This window comes from Ptychodera flava, chromosome 10, assembly GCF_041260155.1.
Source record: "Ptychodera flava strain L36383 chromosome 10, AS_Pfla_20210202, whole genome shotgun sequence".
Lineage (NCBI taxonomy): Eukaryota > Metazoa > Hemichordata > Enteropneusta > Ptychoderidae > Ptychodera > Ptychodera flava.
Window position 1 is genome coordinate 28,683,087 of NC_091937.1, and position 23,194 is coordinate 28,706,280.

General features: G+C 39.5%; 1 protein-coding gene and 1 non-coding gene across 4 annotated transcripts; both read right to left on the reverse strand.

The window, feature by feature from the left end:
- Positions 1-5,992: 5,992 nt before the first annotated feature.
- On the reverse strand, positions 5,993-6,079 carry Trnay-gua (transfer RNA tyrosine (anticodon GUA)). Its single transcript is given in 2 exon segments — positions 5,993-6,028; positions 6,043-6,079. It is a non-coding gene; the product is annotated as a tRNA-Tyr (tRNA).
- Positions 6,080-7,982: 1,903 nt separating this feature from the next.
- LOC139142414 (betaine--homocysteine S-methyltransferase 1-like) lies at positions 7,983-22,100 on the reverse strand. 3 transcript variants are annotated; one of them, XM_070712338.1, is made up of 8 exons: positions 18,591-18,728; positions 16,207-16,270; positions 15,605-15,795; positions 12,255-12,449; positions 11,223-11,334; positions 10,494-10,690; positions 9,411-9,492; positions 7,983-8,868 (listed from the first exon to the last, which is right to left on the reverse strand). In XM_070712338.1, exons 2-8 carry the CDS (start codon positions 16,220-16,222, stop codon positions 8,570-8,572), a joined length of 1,092 nt encoding a protein of 363 aa, XP_070568439.1. In that variant the 5' UTR covers positions 16,223-16,270; positions 18,591-18,728; the 3' UTR covers positions 7,983-8,569. The 3 variants fall into 3 exon arrangements, with proteins under 3 accessions (XP_070568439.1, XP_070568440.1, XP_070568441.1); XM_070712339.1 differs by lacking the exon at positions 18,591-18,728 and adding an exon at positions 21,992-22,100 and having other exon boundaries at positions 8,429-8,868; XM_070712340.1 differs by lacking the exon at positions 18,591-18,728 and adding an exon at positions 18,393-18,513 and having other exon boundaries at positions 8,429-8,868.
- Positions 22,101-23,194: the final 1,094 nt, after the last annotated feature.

A 23,194-nucleotide genomic window follows, 5' to 3' on the forward strand; every position in this document is an offset into this window, starting at 1 on the left:
AGACTATTATTAAATTTCCAGTATCCCTTTCCTCTCTCATTTTTAGAAATATTTAACTTTAAAACTACCGCTGAATGGTCAGATTTCACCGCAGGGCTTATTTCTGCATTTATCACAAATTTCAGCAGGGATTGACTAACAAGGTGGTAGTCAAGTCTGCATTGAACAAAAGGTAAACATCTACGCCACGTAAATTGCTTTTCATTTGGATGTAGCTTTCTCCAAATATCAACTAAATGATAACGCTTCATAAAATCTATAACGCATTTTCTAGCTTGTCGATTTTCATCCCTCGGTAATTTCGCATCTCCTTTATCTTTATCCAAATCAGGATTTAATGCAATATTTAAATCTCCCGATACAATCATATCATCGTAACAAATTCCATTTTTTGGACAAATTTTTCCAAAGAAGTGAAAAAATTTTGTTTAACTAATGGTGAATTTGGAGTATAAATGTTAACCAACCACACTTTTTCATCTTCAGTGCTTACCGAGGCGGCTACTATGCGGCCTTCACTATCACAACACGTTTCATTAAGACTTAAATCACTTTCTTTTGAAAACAAGATTGCCACTCCTCTACTATGATGTGATCCATGACTCCAAACGATCTTATTTCCCACTCTTTTTCCCATAATTTTTCATCTTTTACTGAACTGTAAACTTCTTGTAAAATCTACATTTGGTTGATCCTGCTGACTCTTCTTCGCTGTTTTTGTCGCTAGTCATCGCTTGTAATGGTGGAACAACTGTTTCCGCATCACGGTGTACTTCTACTGGTACATCGATCTTTTCGGATCTCTGCTGTTGTGACTCAGGTGAACTAGTGCTTCCATTGCGATTTAAGACTTTGTCTATCAGCTTTTCGGCTTCCTTTGCTTTACTTGCAAATGATTCGACAAAATGGTCAACAAGATCTGCATCATTTCTAGGACATTCCTTTGCCACATGCCCAAAATTTTTGCAATGATAACACTGCTTTCCCCTAGGACACTCAGAAACACGGTGACCAACTTCCTTGCAACCAAAGCAGGACGGAGGTGATTTCGGGGGCACGTTGATGGCTTATGCCAACTTCACGACAAATATAACATTCTCTGTCCTGTCCGGTATAAAATACCCTAAAGCTATACGTACGACGAATGTCGTTAGCATCGGAATATGACAACTCTGTGAAATTCGGAATAGGCTTTTTTATCCGCTTTACGTAACAAAATCGATTTCCATTGAAATAAGATGTGTTGTCCTCAGGGTCAGTCACAGTACATTTCCTAACCGGTTGACTTCGTTCATAGAACCCGTCCAGAAACGTGGCAACTGTAGTGTCCGTTACATGTAGCGGCAGGTCATGGATGGAGATGCGTACCGCATTTTCCTCGTCAAATTCGGCTGAACTTAAAATTACATGCATACCAGCTATATTGATTCCCTTTACTAGCAACTTTCTCTTGAAATCTTCATTTCTTGCATATATTATCCACACTTTGTTTTTCGGTAAGAACTGAACTCCATATATGCCTTGACTTCCGACCACCTGTTTTGCACTTCTGATTACGTCTAAGTCCTTTACCACTTGTAAGTTTTGGCAGAAGACTTTAAATTTTACCTTCAAGTTTGTATCTTTCAGGAAATTCTCATTTTTGTCACCACTTTGTCACCACGAACGCTAGCCACACTATACGATGTAACTATTGCAACCCAATTCCAAATAAAAATTGTACTTTCCAGAAAATTCCATAGCACAAAAAATTTCGTCGACTAATGAAACGAAGTAAATGATATTTGGCAAAATGAGGGCGCGATACAATATATCACATAAAATATCCATGATAGCTGGCTAAGCATGTAAATGCTCATTACACCTGATAGACTCATATAACTTCACCAACTTCTATTTCTAACATTAATCTCTTCCACGTCATTGAGACACAGACACAGAGAAAAGCTATAGAATTAAAATTGTACTTCTGTCTATTTCAGGTTATACCCCAAAGTGGTGTGCGATTCTTCACAGAAAAATATTGCCAAAAGAAACATTATTTGAGAGTGACGCAGTGGGCAAAGTCCATGCAACTTTGGGAGTCGAAAATTAGTCTAAATTAGTAGTAAACTACGGCGCGCCAAATGTTTCAAAAATATTTATCGATTCAGTGCAAAAATAAACTGTCTTTCTCAATTGAAAAAAAAATTCGGTCTCATTAGGAAGGAAATAAGTAAGAAAAGTATAATTAAAAACAAAAGACAGAAATGTCATTTAATACTTCATTTTAACTTGAGAAAAAATCTTTTAAGCGTAATTAGGAAATAAACAATTTTCAACGATTTGAAAAAGTCATACATCCATACTTATCGACATACATACACGTATAATAGTTCGCGTAAAAGGTGCAATTAGTGCTGATTTTACAAAAAAGAAAAGAAAAATATGTTATACAGTGGTACGTCCACAAAATTCACAAGAAAATCACTAAAAATCACTACTACCACTCGGAAAAAATAGTACAAAAAACAAAAACGTGAACCACATACAGAAAATAATTATAAAAGAATCGGACAAAAAAGCCATGCATACATAAAATTATTTATGTACTTAAGAAAATTAAAAAGCACTAGTCTCATAATAAACATATTATAGATAATCAAAGATATAATATGAATCACCAGCCGCTTTGACAGTAAAGAGAGAAAATCGGTGAAAAAATTCGGCAGTGATGGCTCTAAACAAAAGTGGATCTCATCTACAATAAAATAAAATAAAATTAAAAAAAAACGAAAAAATAAAAAAATGCCATGAACAGAGATACAAAAAACGCATGGGCCTGTGGAAAGAAAAAAACAAAGGACTCGCCACAGCAAAAAAAAAAAAGAAAAAAAAAGAAAAAAAAAAACGAAAAAAAAAAACGAGCACTCGCCACAGAAAAAAAAACAACAAGCCCGAAATTACAATTATTTTATTCAAAAACTCAATGGTTCACGTTTCCTTCGATCAATGAATCCCCAACAGCGGGGAATCCGATCACCACATACTCCAATGTTTGACGAATATTAATTGAGCATTTCAGTGATAACGTGACATCTTGAAACCTAGCTCTGTTTGGCTGGGCCCTGCTCTACTTGAAACCATACTTGATGAAATGAAGTGGGCAATATCACCTAAAGAACGTCCAAGTTAACAGTGAATAGTTCCAGAGAGTCAAGTTAACTGAGCCAATTTCAGGCAGTCCACAGGTCAGATCACGAGCGAGATGTACAACCCATGACCCTTCATAGCAACATTGCGAACGCGGTATGGCAGGGAGCTCACTGTCATCGCCTTTTGGCCTACATGATTTCTACACAGTTTTATACGTGTGGTTCGATACATCGGGTTCAAATACCATGATAATAAACCACCTCGTTGTTTGCTAATTCCTCGTCTATCCTCAAAGATCACCCAAATCATGATAAAATGAATAGTTTTGAAGAAATCTGCCGCGTGTTGAGAGAACGTCCATCATTTTCCGTGTTCGACAAGACGAGCGACGCAACTGTAAAAGCCTTACGACTACGAGTATGGCGAGAGTGTCCGGCCTTCGCAATGCCAGACACTCTCACTATACTCGCAGGGCTAGACCGGCACATACACGACATGTCGATCCCCATTGGAGAAATTTTTATATCCACACAGTCCAATATATGGAGCTACGATATTTGTGCAGTAGCCTATACATAGCTCTGGGTGGCAGGGCAGGGCTGTGAGTTACCGGCGTTATACGGCCTGGCCGTATAACGCCGGTGTTATACGGCCTGGCCGTATCCGGTAACTCACAGCCCGGCCCTGCCACCCAGAGCTACAGTATACAAAGAAATAGCGGCTGCTTGATCAGTGTCTGTCAAGTCGGGCGAGTTCGCGTTCTACATGTAGGCCCTACTAGTGAAAACTAAACGTTGCCTCGAATTTAAACGGAGTGTTTCAGCCCGAGTATTTTTGCCTTTGCCACACTCCGTTCAGAGGCTAAACCCACGGGATACGTGTGTGGTTCGATACATAGCGGCCGCTGCTAGCTTTGCATGGCAGGGCTGTGTGTTACCGGCGTTATACGGGAGGCCGTTTCACGCCGGTAACACACAGCCCTGCCATGCAGAACCGGAGAGCGCTGCGCGCTGTGTGGTATCATGGATGTCATCCATGGTGGTATGCAATTTTACTATGCATACCCACACGGCGGCTGCTGTGTATCGAACCACACGTAACCGTGGGCTAGCGGCAAGCCATCGTTTTGTTGGGGTTTGGGCACAGACTGTCTATGGTTTGGGAGAGGCGGCCCTACACTTTACAGCGAGGGGATCGCTGGTTGCCGGCGTGTAGGCCTACTGTACTAGCGACGGGACCGCCGGCCGCTGGCTTACCACCTCGAGTGGACATTGGAGCCAGGGGACCGCTGGCAGCCGACGAACCACCACGAGTGTTTTGTCCACTTTTAACCAAAACTGGTAACTGTTTAATATAGAATGGGACGTGTCGGTAACTTGGACGTCCATGAGATGATATTGAAGACTAGAAGCTGAGAGTTATCGCTGAAATACCCAAAATATCTTGTCCAACATCCGAGTGTGATGATCCATAACCATCTGGCATTAAACTGTAACAATCATGACGTTGACAATTATTCAATTTTCATGTTGTGCTTTTTCTGCGGGGTATCCCACTCTGTTTTCTTTTCTCGAACGGGCCTCTTTTTTTTTCTACTGAGTTTTTTTTTTTGTTTTTTTTTTTGTTTTTTTTTTTTTTTTTTGTTTTTTTTTTTTTTGGGTAACCTCTTTTTTTTTTGTAACCTCGCTTTGGTTTTTTTCCCAAGCTGACCTCGTTTTGGTTTCTTTACAGCCTCAACGCCGGCGCGATCTCGGTCGACTTTTCAATTGTGATTCTCTTTCTTTTTAAGTCAGACCTGATGGTGGTTCGTTTTGTTTTTTGGTAGTAGTGCAAGTACTATTTGTGGGGTTTTTTTTAATCATTTCAATATTTTTTGGGTGTGTGCTTGATTTTTTTTTTCTTTTTTTCCCTTATAATCAGCATTCATTGCACCTTTATATCAAATACACGTGTATGTGTACGTCAATAAGTATGGGAGTGTGGTATTTCCAAATTTTTGAAAAGTTTATCTTCTCATTACGGTTTAAAGAATATTTTACAATTAAGCATTACATAACATTCTGCCCTTTTTTGCAATAATACTTTTCTCGTTTATTTTCTTCCGTAATTCCATCGAATTTTTATTTCAATCAAGAAAGACGGTTGCACGTCATCATTATCTGTACAGACACATTCAAATATTTAATGACACGTATTTTCAAATGAATGCTATTTTTATGAAAAGGTACATTAATAAAATGCGATGATATGGACGAAAGAACTTTTTCTTTGTTATTCATACACGTTTAAGACTTTTTTTAGAAAGAAAATTTGACAGTTTATTTTTACTCTATGACGATAAATATTTTTGAAACATTTGGCGCGCCGTAGTAAACACTCGTACCCTTGTGTCAAGAGGAACTCGATTCAACAATATGTCGACACAATTACAGAATGACGGTATTATGTCATTTACAGACGGATGTATCCATTTGGACTTAATACTTTCACTGCTAATACGATTGGAACTAATTTGGGATAATTGGATCTTCATATTTTTCAAATTTCTCAAAAGTATTAGATGCTCTATAGCTGAATGTTGCAATATTACAAATTACTCATTAAAACAAGTATATAACTTAAAAAGAAAAGCAGGATGAGCTTACATTTGCAGATTTAAACGACGTTACTTCACCATCCAATTATCCCAAATTAGTTCCAATCGTGTTTGCTGTTATCATTAGTCCCGTGGCATAACGCTATTGGAGGTACTGTTAGCCATACTTTGCAAAAAGTATGGTTATTTTTGAGGAACATCCTGCCATTCGGTAAGAATGTGTAGTAGAGTGCAAGAAAATCGGATTAAGCTGAAAAAAAATCCTTCGAGCCGGATTCGAACCAGCGACCTAAGGATGACAGGCTTTCACACTACAGTCCTCCGCTCTACCAACTGAGCTATCGAAGGTGCATGATAACGTTATATCAACGAGAAGTTAAATAGAGAAGGTGGCAGTTTCAATATTTGATAAAATTTACGTGTTTACTCATTTTGATTTTTTTACCGAACCATTTCGCGTTGAATGGGGTTCCTCGTCTTCTGCATATCCTACAGCTGTATTTCAACAACCTTCTTCTTAAGTACAAGAACACGGTAAGCTGTGACGTCAGTTCTTTTATACCAATTCACCCAACTTCTGCAAAGTCAATGGCGCGATGAGCGATCATATCGCACAGTGGCCATGCTCGGGTCTTCGGAGCTCACCGCTCTTCGGATTCCGAGTCGATCATGTAAACGTCTTGCAGGCCACTCCCCTCCCCTTCCCAAAGATGCTGTCTGAGAAGTAATTCTGCGTAAATGCACACTTATCTGCCAAATTTGGGAAGGAAGATTCAATTCATCACTCAAGTGTAACATAATATATGATGTTATCAGCTTGCTGGCTCAGTAAGCATACCCTAGACCGCCGGGTGCCAGTCGTCGTCACGGTGTTATGGAGCCGCCTTGTGCACTTGGAGGACGAGGGACAGTGCAAGTCAGAATTTCTGATTGCGTGTCTCTGTGTAGACTTTTGTGTGCGTAGGAATCTTCATCATGTTCGTCACCAATTGAAAACGGAAACGTATTTAAAGGCTTTCATACACGAGTTTGTGAGGCCCTGACTAATTAGTCCTCCGACATAATTAAGCAAAATCACAAGGGTACAGATTTTCAAGGTTAATAGAACAAGGTTAGTTATCCATTTTCTTATTGTAATGTATCTTTTAGCGGCTGTGATTTCTTTTTCTGTGGAGTTTGTCGCTTTACAAATAAATTATTATTATTATTATTATTTAATAGAACAACGCCGAGTCTGTCGAAAAAAACAAGCTATCCTACTTTGAATGGTTTTTTATAATCAATCCTGAATTCCAGCCATTTTCAGACGTGAAATTTGATCAAGAGTACTTTTGTATGTGTAATACTGCTCTCGATAGCTTTGCATCATTAGAGACATGTAAATGAGGATCGTTTAAGTGACTGAATGCGTCATTTGATAGAGATTGGAATAAAAAAGGATGCCTTCAAGACGATATTGAAATTAAAGTCGGGTTGCGGGTTCGACGCTAGGGGGCGCACATGTTAAACAGGGGGGAGTGTCTCTTATCATGTCGAATATTTCTGTTTAGAGCAATGTTGCGATCCATGAAAACTAAGTTTTCGTTGAGGGTACCAGAAGGCGATGTTTGATTCAGATTTGTCGTCAAATTTATCGTCATCTGAAGAGTCATGCCTGTGTTTTGCACGAATCACAGGGGAAAAATCTGTAACTATTGCTAATAGTTTCATTCGTTCTCCTCAGCCAGTGGAAAAAGTATCTTTCTTCTTGGTACAGTACATTGATATACACAAAGTATAAGTCTTTAACACATGGTGTATCATTTATACCATGCAATGTCGAAGTCTGCAAATTAATCGCTTTTGTCTGGACTTACAAATCAATTGTCATATTCGGCATTACAATACACGCAGGCTATGTTGACAAGATGAGCAGTGGTGCTTTGACGTTATCGGGGGAGTAGCATAGGAATACATATCATACCAAAAATGCGCACATAACACCGAGAATTACAGCTAGTGGATCTTCAAACTCCACGGGGTACAAAGACAAGTCCTACTTTACATGAATACAAAGAAATTCTGCAGCTTAAATCTATTATTCGCAAGACAAAACAACATTTCGCAAGCCTGGTGTCTTTGTCCATGGAGTAAGACTTTCCGTTTCTCAAACTGCTTTTTGGAAGTTTGTCAGCAGATTCCTGTTTGATATTTTTACAAAATAAAGAATAAAGCATCGCACCTCGTTCCTTTACATAAATCACAAGAAATATAGGATAGCCCGATTGCTTAACAATTTTATTGCAAATACCACAGTCAGTTTTGTCGAAAGTGGAATACTTAGTGTAATATTGTATAAAAGAGATTGCACAAAATGAGATACAACGCAAGTTCTTGAAATACACGACTTTCTGTTAATTAGATGAAAGCCAAATTCCATAAATCTCAAAACAAAGCTATGTTTATGAAGATCGCTACGATAAAGTCTGGTGGTACAGCTCTTGATAAGATGGAAAAGGAAAGTGAAATTAATGTACGTTTTGGTCATTGATAGGTTGAACACGACTGGAACTAATTTGGGATAATTGGATATTCATATTTTTCAAATTTCTCAAAATCGTGAGGTGCCCTACAGCTGAATGAGACGATATTACAAATTACTCATAAAAACAAGTGTGTAACTTAAAGCAGGTGAGCTTACATTTGCAGATTAAATTGACATAACTTCACCATCCAATTATCCCAAATTAGTTCCAATCGTGTTGTTGGTATTTTTAATCTGAAACGGCTCATTATTATTTCATGGCAGGATTGGGTATCTCCAATTACATGTCCTTCATCCATTTGCACGGTGGGTGTCTACAGTTTATCGGTGCGTTGTTGCTCTTGCTCCATGCGTGCCCGTACACTCGATTGGTTAGATTTATCGACAGCCTCGTCGTCGCCAAAGATGCAGTGTTTGGACATGTCCGGGCTAAATCTGCTGGCCGGGGTATTTCGGCCGAGTCGCTCGGCCAGGGTGCGGGTGAGGCACGCCTGGTTGCCGCAGCATATACCAACGTACAGGATGTTCAGCTCTTTGCATTTGTCAGCAAATCTCTCGATATCTGTGCGAGAGCAGTAGGCGACATCGAGATTAACAGGGAAGAGTCGTTCGCCTAGGGTCGAAGAAAATAAAAACTTCACGATATTTTCAATCGAGTGAAACAGCTCATTACAACGGGGCCAATTACCCACAACGAAAAGCTAAACTCACCAATAAGTCGGCAACCTCATCAAATATAAACTTGAGAGGCTCTGTAACAGACTTACAAAATCCGAGTAAAATCTTATAACGAACACTAGAAATTGGAGGAAAAACTCAACAAATAATTATCATATACCCATTTACACACTGCACAAGCACACACATACACACATATATACATGCGTGGGGAGTGAGAAAAATGGAGTCTGATGATAGCATCCGACGGCACTAAAATGTGCTCTATGAGGCACGAGGGTCCCAAAAGTATATTAAACGAAACAAGACCATCACACAGTGAGTGAGCATTCCGTTTTAATAGAGAAAACAAATTCGCACTTATGGACGGATACGGGACTCCAATCGATGAATTTGTGAAAACCCGTGAACCGAAATGCCTGTTTAATGCATTCAATAGGCAAAAAATAAAAAATAAAAAAATCCGAAGATGTTTACCGTTGGTTGGGTCCGTTACTGTCATAAAGGATGGTTCCTTTTCTGTCGTTCTGTAAGGCACAGGCAACGCGGCCAATGGTCCCTATAAAGGCGTAAACAAGAAGATTTTAAACATAAGAATGGACTTAAATGCTTGAGTTTCTCTATTGAAAATTGCCGGCTACGTTCTGGTATTATTTACATTAAGTTGGGATGATTTTTTTAAACCAGTGCCTTTCGATGTGTAAAATGGTCGGACATAAGAGACTACGACATATTGTGCAGTAAGATTACGTGCAAAAACGAATACACAAAGCCAATATGTTGTCAGTTTATATTTTAGGAGCAAATTTCCACTCCAATAAAAAATTGACTCATTTTCACACCAAATGTATATCTTGATAAAAAATTGTGTCAATTTTTGAGCTTGATAATTTCGGAGTTGAAAATGGCATTTAGGTAATTTTATATGCAATATACGTATAGAAGTTGCAAACGGGTTGGAATTACCGTTGGCATCGGTATATGATACTTTCAGTTGTGGCGCGTTTGGTAATGGCGCAAAATATGAAAGACAAGGGCTACCTGGCAGCAATATTGAACCACGCTGCAAAACCAATCGACCTGCATACGTACGTTATAGTATACTTCCTTTATTTAACTTTGAACAAATATCGGTCAAAGAACGGGTATGTAATGACTTTGGACATTAAAACATATTAACACACAAGAAACTGTACATGTCTTAGCCAGACCATAACGGATCACACCGAAAATCATAACTGCGTAAATATATGTTCGTAAGGGTAAATCGATCAAAACATGGAAATATGACATAAATCGCCGCTAAATAAGCATAGGCAATAATTTATTTGTGCTTGTAACACATTTTGAAGAAATTGACTGAATTCTGCTGAAAAAATATAAAAATGGAAGTAATTACATTCTCAGTAACTTTGCGCTGAGAGTTTTTTATATTTACACACCTTTGCCTTTCTGCATTCGGTTATAGTTTCATTTCTTTAGACCACGCCTGCAGAGTTGATGTATATTGTGTGTATATGTGAATGCATACGTGTACTTTAAGCTTGTCGGTGTACACACCTTGTATGTTTTTCGTATCTGTTCAAGTATGGGAATCATTGTTTCAGGTCCACGTCCACAGTTCAGACCAACAACGGTCGCACCGGCATCGTACGTTTTCTGACAGACCTGGTCGTAAGGTACCTCGTCACATGCAACATATTTACCATCTTTGTACTCGGCTGCCACAGCTGTGTATGTTATCACACTGGGTAGACCTTCGGAGAATGCATAGGGAGAAAGAAAATAGATTTACGCATGTAACTATTGACAACGTACCGAAATGCCGTGATGGCCCGTTATTTTGACACTGGTATGTTATGTTTAAGGTAGCATGCGCCGCGAAAGTGAAAGATTTTAACTTCTGCTCAAACTTTCCTGAAACTTTTAACCATTCTCTTACTAAATCAACAATAAAAATCGGGGATCACCTTGCAAAGATTGGAACTAGCAAAACAAATTACCCAACATTTTGCGACATTAGAAATTCAAAATGGTCACAATTCTTGTCTGAACTCTCGGGTGGGCGGAGTAAATTTTGGATTTTCGAAAACTAAGATGGTGTAAGTTTTTCTTTCTACAAGAGCTTTAAAATGAACCCCCACAAGTGGTAGATCAGAAAAGAATTGTAGAAATTTGACAGTCCGACTATCAGTCCGCGAGGCGTGTTCTACCTTAAGAAAAAATGTACAATAACTGCATACCTTAACACATTAATGCCTTAATTTTGTTACCAGTACTGTATCTTACCGTTTCCGACTTCTTGAATTGCCTCCAAGGCAAGGATTCCTTCTCCTAGATGGGCGAATGTTTCTCCCACGATGAAATCCGCTCCGGCGTCAACCGCCCACTGGACTTGTTCCTGGAAGAACATGCAAATTTTATGTTAATTTGAATAAATATGGAGTAGGTTAGCCCTTAAAATAGACGTGCCAAGTAAGCCGAACATCGAAGAAGTTGAGTAGATTCACATTATTTGCTTACACATGCACAGAAACACTCATAATCTTGCTTCTGTGCGGAAACTGACGGAGGCGTTACGCATGCGTGGTACACTTAAAGGGCCATTATTTGTAACTTTTGACCATTTTTTACTCCGGAAAATTCCATGTTGGAGGCTCATATTTGTTGCAAAATGTTGTTTTACGAAGAAACAAACATGATTAGTGATGTTATAGCCACATAAAACTGCTAATTTTTGTCCAAACGTGTTGCCCTTCCGAGCTCGTTTGTTGACGTCTGGCATGCTCAGCGTGCTGGGGAGAACGCAGATATGGTGACGCCGCGATCACGCGAGATGTACAAGTTCACCTTTATTGGGGGATCAAAACAACATTGCGTCGTGGATTGCCAGACATCTGGCTACGCAACGTGTTCGGACAATGGACTACGACGTAAGTACCGGGCATAAGTAATGAATATTTATTTTTAAATTGCTGTAAATGGCTCGCGCAGGTGCAGAAGAATGCCTACGTTGTAATCCGCATGTCAACAGAGTTTGTATTTCTGTCCGGACAAAATTGAAATTTTCGTTGTAAAATCACATGTTATTTAGTTGTCGGGCACGTAATGTTTCCGAATAATATGCGATTCTCTGTTATTTGACACACTCTTCAACATGAGCCAGTGATCATTTCAATCAAAATTAACGGAAAAATCGCCAGAAGATACAGCTAATGGAACTTTAAGAGGATATAAGCTCCAGTTTGTGAAAATCAATTTTTCATTACTCCGACACCGTCAGCTACACTTCACTGAGTCTATTTCTGACTTACAACTTACTTTAAATATCTCTTTGATGATCGGATCATTTTCTTTCTTTTCTGGAGAATATAAATTCGTATTAGAGATGTTTCCCGCCATCAGGGTTCCAGTGTCGTCTGCAACCTCTCTTGCCATGCGCAGGGCATCTACATTCAGCTTCAGTAGATCATTTTCTCTTCCAATCAGCCGCATTTTCTCGCGGTGAGCATAGTACTATTAAAGTGAATATAGTGAAGATATGCATTAATTTTGAGAGAGATTTTGATAGAAAGATTTTGAGAGAGTGAGAGAGAGAGAGAGATGAGAAAAAATGCCGAGAGGTTTTGACCGGTTGACCTCGCTGTTAATTTTATGCAGGAAATTACAATAACAATGCTTGGTCGAATGACGCAGTGCCTTGAGGGAGGGATCACCAGTGGTATATGGGGAGGAGTACCTTCCCGATGGTGATAAGTTGTGCAGATTACCGTCGCCTAGGTGACTGGCGTATACGCGTGCCAAAAGACACCTATGGTTGATTTCCTGTTGACCAGTCGGATGGCAGAGTTGCAAATACCTGGACTTAACCATTTGTTTTTTGTGGGTGTCGGTGGTACTTTGACAATATAAGTAAAGATGCACATATATTGAGTTTATTGTCTTGTTTATGAGCGGCCAGTATTTCCAACAGCATAAATTATGTGCATTTGCCCTTGAAGGAATAAATAATTTTCGAATAAAACATCGCGAATGTAACTACATTCCTTAAGCTCGACGTACACTTAAGTGCCCCAAAGAACCATGAAATCGCCCGACTTTCGATTGAAGAGATGAGTTTTGCCAAACCGCGTATACAGAAAAAGTGTCAGATGACTTTATTTTTAGAATCATAGACAGTATAGCGAGATGTAAAAATGTGAAACAGGCTCCCCACCTAACTATCCTAAATGTTTTGTGTCGAGTTTGTGTTTGATTCGTTTCGAAAATGTGTTCCTACATTCTTATCCGATTGTTTGTGTTAATGAAATGTTTGTTTCGCTTTGGATATTTGTAGAGAAGTTTGGATTAGTGTGTACGGTAATGATTTGTTTGTGTGGGGAAAGCTTATGGCCAGACGCAGCCGGACCTATGTTGTTACAAAAGTTGATAGAGTCGCCCTTTGACGCTTGCGTTTCGAAACCCGAGTGTGGTTTCTCATCAGTCGCAGTGTAGATTTTTTCCTTAGTTTGTGTTTGTGAAAATTTATTTTAATGCATTTTAGTGGTCTTGCTTTCCGATTAGCGAGGCAAGTATATTAATTTTGGTCACGTTGTGAGTCCGTTTGGTGGTTCGGTTTGTTTGTTCTATATTTCTTTACTTCGGTAAATTTTGTTTTGACTGGTGTGTCTTTTAGATTTTTGCGGAGGTTTGTTAATTTTTAGGCAATAAGTACCACTGCGGGGTACGGATTTTATGTTTATTGGATCAAGATACTTACAAGTATCCTGGTTGATGTGCTTGTTCTCGTACATTTTAATTAATAGTTCGTTTACTTTGTTTACTGTTTGTTCTGACTTGTTGTGTATAATACTGAGTGTTACGTAATTGCCTTCGCATTCGAGTACGTAATCGTTTGTGTTGACAATAACGAAAAACCGACCCTTGTCGAAGGGTTATTTTCCCAAAATTTGTCCAATGTTTGCAAGCTGGTTTATCGCGATTCTTTTGGCACGCGACATGTTTTATTCCTTGTTTGAAAGGGTATCTCTAGAAGTGCGAGTTTAAAAGCTTCAGATAGCTTTCAAGTTTTTGTTTTTTTGTTGTTCGTGGAGTCCAATTTGACTTTTCTTTGAATTGGTGTTGTTGCGATTGTTTGTGTCTCACGATGTAGCGTAGTCACATTATACGACTTTATTTGTTGAAATCCTGAGGTGGTTTTATTCTGTTTGGTTTTGTTGGTGTCCGAATGAATTTTAAGGCTTTTGCCTAGTACTATTTTTCGGAGTTTCATAGTTTGAGCGATGATAGGTTGTTGTTGAATCATGTTGTTGTCGGCTTTTCTTTGGAAATAGCTGATTTATTTCCACGGCCATGTTTTCTGTTACGTTACTGTGATTGTTTATTTTGTATTTAATGTTGTGTTTCAATTGTTTGATATGTGTACGATTTTTGTTATTTCTTTTAAGTGTTTGTGTGTTCTATGTCATTTTATCGTATTTTTTTGTAGTTCCCTTTTTGGAGTATTTGGTGGCCCTGAAAAGGGCCGCTTGGTATGGGTTTTTGTTAGCGCTTGGCGCGTTTGTTTTGGCGATGAGCCTAGCTTTTTTATGCTTCTTTTCGCCGATTCGATGTGCTTGGTGAGTAGGTGTTTGCCGCCTTCTTGTCACTGTGTGTGCGTACATGGACAGTCTGCATAGCCCTTGAATGTGGTCTCGATTTTGATCAAACTTACAATTTAGGAGTATATACATCAAAACTGATAAATGATTTATGTGATTACTGTAGCTATAGATAGGCTACATTCAGGACGGGCAGCGACGGGCAGTAATTAGTAGGCAAAACAGGTGGTTTTCACCGTGGGCAGAACTCGGTGCAATGATACTGAACATTAATAGTAAGCCTGTCACCTTGAAGGTAATGCTGTAGGTGAAACACCGTGGGTGGAGGGACGGTGGGTGAAACAAGGACTTCAAACACGATGGTACAAACAACACCACAAGTGAAACGTACACATAGAAATACACGCGTTCCTACGTTGTGCCCACCCGGGCCACGCGATTAAAATATGACTGATACTGCTGGATAGTGTTAATTGGGTCGGTAAACAGTCAATTAATAGTTTAATTGACTACCAGGGTGATTGGCAGGTCGTGTCCAACGACGCATATGCAAAGCAGGCCAAAAGACAAAAGCCCCCAAAGTTATTGACAGCTGGCCAGGGGTCACCATGAATACGTAATGAAGCTTCACTACGCAGAAACTGCGTAGTCAAGCCCTTCTTAAACGGTCAAACCTCTCGGCATTTTCCGGCATGGACAGACAGAGAGATGGGGACGGGAGGAAACAGTGGTGTATGATTCTTCCAAACATCAAAATATTCTAGTCCGTCAGAGAAACACCAATTCCACCACTAGCTCGAAATTAGCCTGCTCAAGCAACCGGTAGAGAAGTGTAAAATGTTGCCGTTGGAACGTATTCTGAAGTACTAAGACTTTCACAGCCCCGGGCCCATTTCACTACGCAGCTCTATCCTCAACCATAAGGTAATGCACCCTAAACGGCCTTTCTTGCAAACAAGGGGTACCGAGCCAGCATGGTTTAAGCCACCAGTGCACTTCAAACACTAAAAAAGGAAATACCCTTTTATAAGAGTCCCTAATATAACATACAGTAGACACAAATGAACTCACCGTAAATGCCAACACTACGTCACTTCCGGCATGTACAAACTCCTTGTAAGCACTTCTTACCATCTCTGGATTCTCTAGCATGACCTCCGGTACGAAAGGTCCAGCCTTGAGATATCCTCTTCTTTCAAATAAAAATATGTACCCTTCGGCAACGATGATATGATCGCCATCCTTTATCCTTTCTAGGAAGCCTGAGATACGTAGAAAACAGAATTGAGTTGACATCCTCTCTCTCTCTCTCTCTCTCTCTCTCTCTCTCTCTCTCTCTCTCTCTCTCTCTCTCTCTCTCAATACTCGCACCGCGCTTGTCAGCTTGTGAAAGACTAGCGCATACCTAATGCAGGTACGGTTATCTCTTTTGCGAATTGTGCAAAGTCGTCAAAATCACTTGTCCCTTCCCTCTCAACATTTCTGGTTTTGAATACGACGTATTTTGAAAATTTCTCCCGCAAAATCAGTAATCATCAAAGTAAAAGATCTAGAAACCGACTGGTATTAAAATCACATTGCGGTCGTAAATTTGTTGCCGTGTACAAACGGTACTATGGTACGGTACGGTAGTTCACCTGTCCTACGAGAAGCTACATTAAATCACTACTCACCTTTAACCTTTGGCATCTCGTACTGTGTTCCGTCGTAGTCTCAGAGGATGGGAAGTCAGTGTAACTGTAATTAAAATAATTAATAGTATGGGTAGTAAATATGCCACAAAGACGGCTCGGTGCGCTAGCATGACTGCACTGAATAAGTGACATTCATATTGCACAGCAACATTCTTGTTAGGCCGAACAAAACAAATTGTGCTGTTCCGATAACCCGACCTACCCTTTTTTTACTTGCCGACCCTAAACTTTCTAGAGCTACGTAAACACGGTAGAAGAAAGACAGAAAGGAAAAGCAATAAAATCACGCGTTCGTTACTTGGCATTTGATTTTTGCTTAAACGAGGATGTCTTTTTTTTCCTTTTATATGTATGATACATTTTTCTAGAAATGTTGCCAGTGTTTGACGCCCTGAACACCTGAAAATGTATATTTAAAAATAAAAATATTTCGAAAAAATTCCTGTCGACCTACTTACCCTATTTTTGAAAACCATATTATCGGAACAGTACGATTTATTATTTTTTTTTTTTTTGCCTTATCATTGTACACATATTCATTCAGGCTGGCCATGAGGGTAACAGAGTATGTCTGTACCATGAGGGACTGCGAGTCTAAAAAACAGACTATTTCCCAAAAGGAAACAATTTTTTGAGGGTAACATACAGGCCCGAGGGTTACATACGTATGCTGTCAAAATACCCTCATGGCCATTCACTATGTGTTTAATAACACACCTCATTCACAGTCATGCATAACAACGTACCATACACACAATGTACAGCATATAAACCGAGAAATTTCTCGACTATATACCAGTTTCGCTCGACATCTTTGTTTTCATTCTCGTTCGCTGTGAATATGTTTGAATGAGCAACGCGCTCATGAAAATCATACCAGAAAATTTGGTTGAGTTTGTTATCGGCCCAGACACGGTTACTCTACCCCACGTAGTGTTCCCGACGTTACACACGTATGGCAGTGCTTGATGCCATTGGATGCTGGGAATCACTGACGCATGTGTGCACGAACGGATGGGTTGCTGCTCTTAGTCGTCTGTGCATGCAGTATTTGCGGTTCAGGATATTGGAAAGATCAGCCAGGTACTTAGCCACTGCCATTCGCGATACAGCTGAATGTATATGATTAATTTCATCCGTTTGATCTTCACAGAACGATAAACTGAGTGGGCGTACACCTCAAGTGATGGCCTCTTTGCGCTGGGGTGCAGTCAGTGTATGACGCAATATATATCAAAATGACTTCAAAAACAGTGTGTTTAAATTTAATGTTACTTCGAGATGTTTGTCGAAATTCCTGTGGGCACAAAAATTCTCAAGAGGAATTAAATTAAGTTTGGGACTACAAAGTTTCAGGCCCCTCTTTATTCACTCTGATTTAATTTTTCAAAATATGATGACTGTTTGCGCTGGACAGAAAGTTTGCAACTGCATGAAAGTTTGAAGCAGTTTTGCAGACACCCGTGTAGATAGTCTGTTCCCATGTTCACATTTGGAGACAATGTTCATTGTTTTGCCAATAACATCGACAGTACATTTCTCGTACAAATGGAATACAAATATTAACTCCTTACAGAATTGGTCATTTCAAGAATCACAAATAGTGGTTTACTTAATCATTATTGATAGCCATGCCCAGTCCCTTGAGCAGGGACTGTGGAATTGTTTTTGAAATTTTGACACTTTAGTATCACGTCGAGAACTTTGTTAATTTTGCAGCTCAGGCATGAGGAAAGGATAATATTAGGTTAGGCTGTGGTAGGATCGGGATTGAGAACATGACGATTCATTGAGTAAATGAAGCAAACCTATTTCTTTGTTAACGCGCTGACGGGTGCATCACGTTTAAAGAGTCACTAGAGGTTATCAAGAAGGAGATTTGTCAGAACAGGCATGAATCAGCACATATCCAACTCGAAGGACGGTCACAATTCAGTGTACGCGCATGTACATAACATGGCATAACCAGATGCGAGACTCAATAATCGTACACAAAGGAAAGGTCAAAGTTCGATTGGAGCTCACGGACAACACAACGCTGACTGAAATGAAACGGGTTATCAAACCGACTTCCAAACATTTGTAGTCAACCCCGGCGAGAACCAGTGTTGCTGAACTCTGCCCTTTTTATACAGCGTAGCATAGCTTTTGCATAGCTTGCTCACCTGCCTTGTGAATGAATCCACGTGATCATGTGTACAGAACGGGTGATCTTCACTACTATACAGGGAACATGGAGGTAGAAGCGAGACCTCTATACTGGGAAGCACGGAGGTGGGAAGGCTATCTCCATGGAAGAATATACTGAAGCTGGTGTACCACAAGATATGCAATTGCAATATGTAACAATAAATGATAGATACCTTGGAAAGTCTTGGAAAGAGGGCACAATACCTATTGTCATCCATGCACCCAAATGATCAACCTTTGTGTTTCACCGGCAGCCAGAATCAGCCCGGACAGGTCACGTCCGGGGGCCTCGTCCGAGCCCTTTAAATGTGTACAGTATTTGCGTCCACTGCAATTTCTGTCGGAAAACTAGTGACTTTGTCTGCCCGAGCAAAAGTGAAACTTGAATGTAAAATATTTGACTTCAGTTTCAGCGATCTAATGTCTTCCTTCTCATCTTTTCTGACTTAAACTCTAAATAGTGTTTTCACCCCGTGCACAAGCTCGTTAAGATTGTTACGTCATCACTGTTTTCCATGTCACAACAACACGCATTTCTGTTCACAGTATGAACGCATATCATGCAAATAAAATCCATTTTTCCCTGCAGGCTAAATCCATTCTTCCATACAGCCTTTCTCATTGACTTGATGGAAGTATTTGACAGTTGTTTTTTCCTGGCTCGAATTTGTTTTGGGGGAAAGTCATCCACTCCATCAGGGTTACATAACTGCATTTCATTAATCGGAGACCGCGTTGATACAATTGACCTCAAATAACCGTATTAATGACCTGAGCAGTTTGTCGTGTCTCTGTTCTTTGTGCAAAATGTAGTTCACATTTGTATCGCCTTCGACGCCACATCATTTCAAAGTGACGAAGACAAGTATAACATTTCAGCCCTGAAAATGTAGCCCGGGAAAAGATAACCAAAATCATATCGCGACGCCGGAAGAGACTTTTGTGACGTAGAGGAAAACGGGAGGGGGGAGGGGTTCATAATAACATATTTTAGGAAGGAGAATAACATAATGTGCTTCTTAATTGACTAATTCACTAATCAATATTACGGGATGTAAAATCAGAATTGCCGCACAAGTTAAAAACTTGTGTATGGTTACCGGTATATTTCTTTAGGTACGGACGGACGGTCATCGAGATAAAGCTAGGGTAGTACTTATAGAACTCATTGATATGTATGATGAGAGACTATCGCCCGATGTACTCGATGTTCGACGTAAATGTTCGACCGAGGTTATTTTAACCCCGAATTTCGAGACAATTGCTCGTTCGAGGTAGTTGCTGTATGTTCAACGAAGATGCAGAAAAATGTTCATATTTAGGTCTCTGTCAAATTCATGTCGTTATAAGTTCTGGTTGGCTCGTTTTCCGGGTTAAGCGAGTGAAGCAGCTTACAAAGCTGTGCTCTCCCTGGCCTTTCGAAATTGTTAGTAAATTTACGAATTTGGTTCAAAATAAATTAGTAAGCACAAATTATGTAATGCTGAGCCCGCCCATGTTCAACAAGCACTTCTGGTACTCAATAAATGACGTTAAGGGTATTGAAATGATAAATGATTTCATTATAGACAAAGGAAAGTGAAAAATTCCTTTTACTTTTTTTTGAAACACATTTTCAAAAGATCCATTAAATAACAGTATATCATGGATCATGAGTGCTTGTAACATTGAAATTTCTTCTTGTTTCAAAAAAGTGTGTCATTTTGGTCAACCGGCCCATGAATGTTATTCATTAATCGATCTTTATTGCACAACATAACATTTTCAAGTATATTGTGACACAAATCGTAACTCCCTTTGTGTGTGTGGTTAGTGCTTGATGATTATATACATTAATATATGAAGTGGTCATTAATATTATCAGTGTTTGCACAAGTTTTAGATGCTAGAAAATCTCTCCCCTGTTTTTCATATTTGGAAAGCTCTGTTACTTTGAAAGCATGCATGTCATCCATAGGTACTAGGTGGTGCCTCTTGGTAGCTGCTGTCATAATGCCATGTTCATCTCTAAAATTCTTTTAAACAACCACTGATCAGAACATTTGGCAGTCTGTGGTTTCGCACAAATTTTGTCTCATTATAACATCAAATTTAAGTACGCAAACTGAGACTGGTGATCCTGCTAATGTTTTCTTAGAGACAGTTATACTTTTAAAACGCTGCAGATGATCGTCATTTATTTTTTGTCTGGATAAACGTTTTCGTCTTGGGACTGTGCACAGCATTGTCTTTGGATCATCAAAGAAAACTATCAGTATTCATAACATTTGCTGAGACAGTTTCTTGTAAAATATTTTGAAGGAAACCTATTAAAATTGGCAAGTTCACTGAAAAAAAATCAATCTGCAGATCGTCAAATGACAAATCTATGACAACTAAGATTTCCGGCTAAGATTTCCGGCTCGTTTCCACCTCCATGCACAGACAAACACTTTGCGGTACGGTACATCGTTCAACCGTGACCATGCCATGGGCGGTCCGGACTGCAGTTCGACTGTCTTTCCGGCTGACTGTCTTGATCTCTTCTCGGCGGTTTCATTGTTTCCAATTTTTTCATATCAGGTGCCGTTTTTATGCCCAACTTTCTTCCCAGCTGAGGATACTATCTATCTGAAGCATTTGTAACTGCCCGCTTCCCTCGATCCGCTTCACCCGCGTCCATTCGGAAAGTTGACAGCATGTGAGTGTTTGGGTATCTCGAAACTACCGTAATGCATGACATACCAGTATGAGAGTACACGACCCGGGGATCTTGAAACCTTTTCGCGCATGCTCATGTTAGCACAGGTCAAAGTCCAAAGCTATTACCATTGTCGATGCGCCGATGATAGGGGCAGAGTAGTTTTTGAAAGACGAGGTATGACAGTATTTCCCCGAATTCATAATCTTGACCGAAAATCAGGCTTCAAAAATAACAAAATTGTTCGTAAATGGCCGATAGGGCATGTATTTTTTTCGTTAATTTTCATTTTTGTTCGTAGTTTACGAACGTTACGAGCGACAGCGACTATATACGAGTCGTGTGGTAATGCTGGGCCGGGCATCAAACGGCCGATAGGAATTTTAAGCTCGCCACACAACAACGTCAGCGATCAATTTCAGGTGTAGGGTTGGCAGTGACCTCCAAACTACATAATCGGATAACAACAGTGTTTCTCTAGCTACTGAATTAATTCACTACAAATAAAATAAACCGAAGCGATGGTCATCGACCTACACATCAGTCGTGAACGGCAAAGGGTCGAAAGTCGCCATTTCGACAACTACCTGATTTTACAATTTCAGTTCTGTCCCATACAGATAAGTAGATGAACCCCGAAGTTTTGAAGTGAATGCGAGCAGAAATTCGGATTCACATATTCAGAGCCGATTCGCAACTTCCGCGCACCATCTCTGGCATTATCTTTGCACCGACAAGTTCTTGTGTAGACATTATTTCAATTCTGAATCTGTGCCACCGTGACTGAATCAAACCAATAATCGAGGAAACAGTTTATGACACTAAAGTAGTCACCCATGCTTTTCTGTACATGAGTAAGTTCTTCACTAAAAGTGTGAAAAGCTACTACTATACCTGTTTTCCACAGTGACACGCGTCCTTGGATGCACCACTCAGCTGGTCTGTAGATCAAAATGCGTGACCTTGAATATTAACATATGCCAATCGCTCGGCTCTCTTATCAGGGGTCAGATGTCCCGAGTGTTTGTTCTGTCCAGAGTTCAGATATTGGGGCAAAGAGCACAATGCTGAATTGTAAATAAACTACTACGCCACACTACCTCTGCGTGTTCACAGCTATATGCTGAAAAGCACACAGAATGACGATCAGTATGCAAACTTCGAATTCCTGGCTCCATTTAGCCAAATTTTGAAAAACACTGAGCACAGTGACGTACCGGACAAAATATTTCTTTTCAAAAGTACAAGATATGTATGACTTAGCTGCTACGAAAAGAGTGTTACAATTTTTGACAATACTGGAGGGGAAAAATATTCCATCAAATAAAAGTTTTAATCTCTAAAATGTTGGGTGTAAAAGTGGTGAATTTAGTAAAAAATAAATAATTCCATTTAGTCGCACGTTTTTTTATTTCAGTCTTTACTGTTATTAGTTTTTATTTTGTGTTATTGTATGATGAGAATTTGAAAATTTCAGAACTTGAATTGTTTTGTATGAGGTTGATTTTTAGTGATTTTCGTGAAAACAGTTGACTTTCCATCGTACATTTGTAGAAAACAGGCATGGTGACCCCCATCTTTTCCTTTAATATTTGATTTATTCTAATATGCCAGAATTCAAAAACTGTCAAGTCATCTGGTCTTCCAATTGTTGCTTTCTGGCCTGATTTTGTGTACAAGTATGTTTCATTGCCATGAGCGTCATATGACACAAACTCTTCTTCAACTACATCACAGACAGAGCTATCTCAGTCACTGCCGGTACGCAGTGACAGTGACCCTGCCCGTAAGCGGTAGCTTTAATAATTTTGACAATATTTTTGTTCTGTTTTATACTACTGCGTTTTTGTTCTACTCCCTGCAGCATGTTGAATTGTACAGCCTGTGTATGTATACTGTGCATTTTTATCATTGACAAATGACTTTTACTCTGGACTCTAATTCAATTATCACCAATGTTCATTATACAGGCTTTGTCGACAAACTGAATATTGTACGTATAGCATGCTTTGTAGGGAAATACCAAAGAAATTGTATTTTGTTACATTGCATAAAAATATTGAAATAATTATCAACAGTTGCAACTTCTGCCTCCTT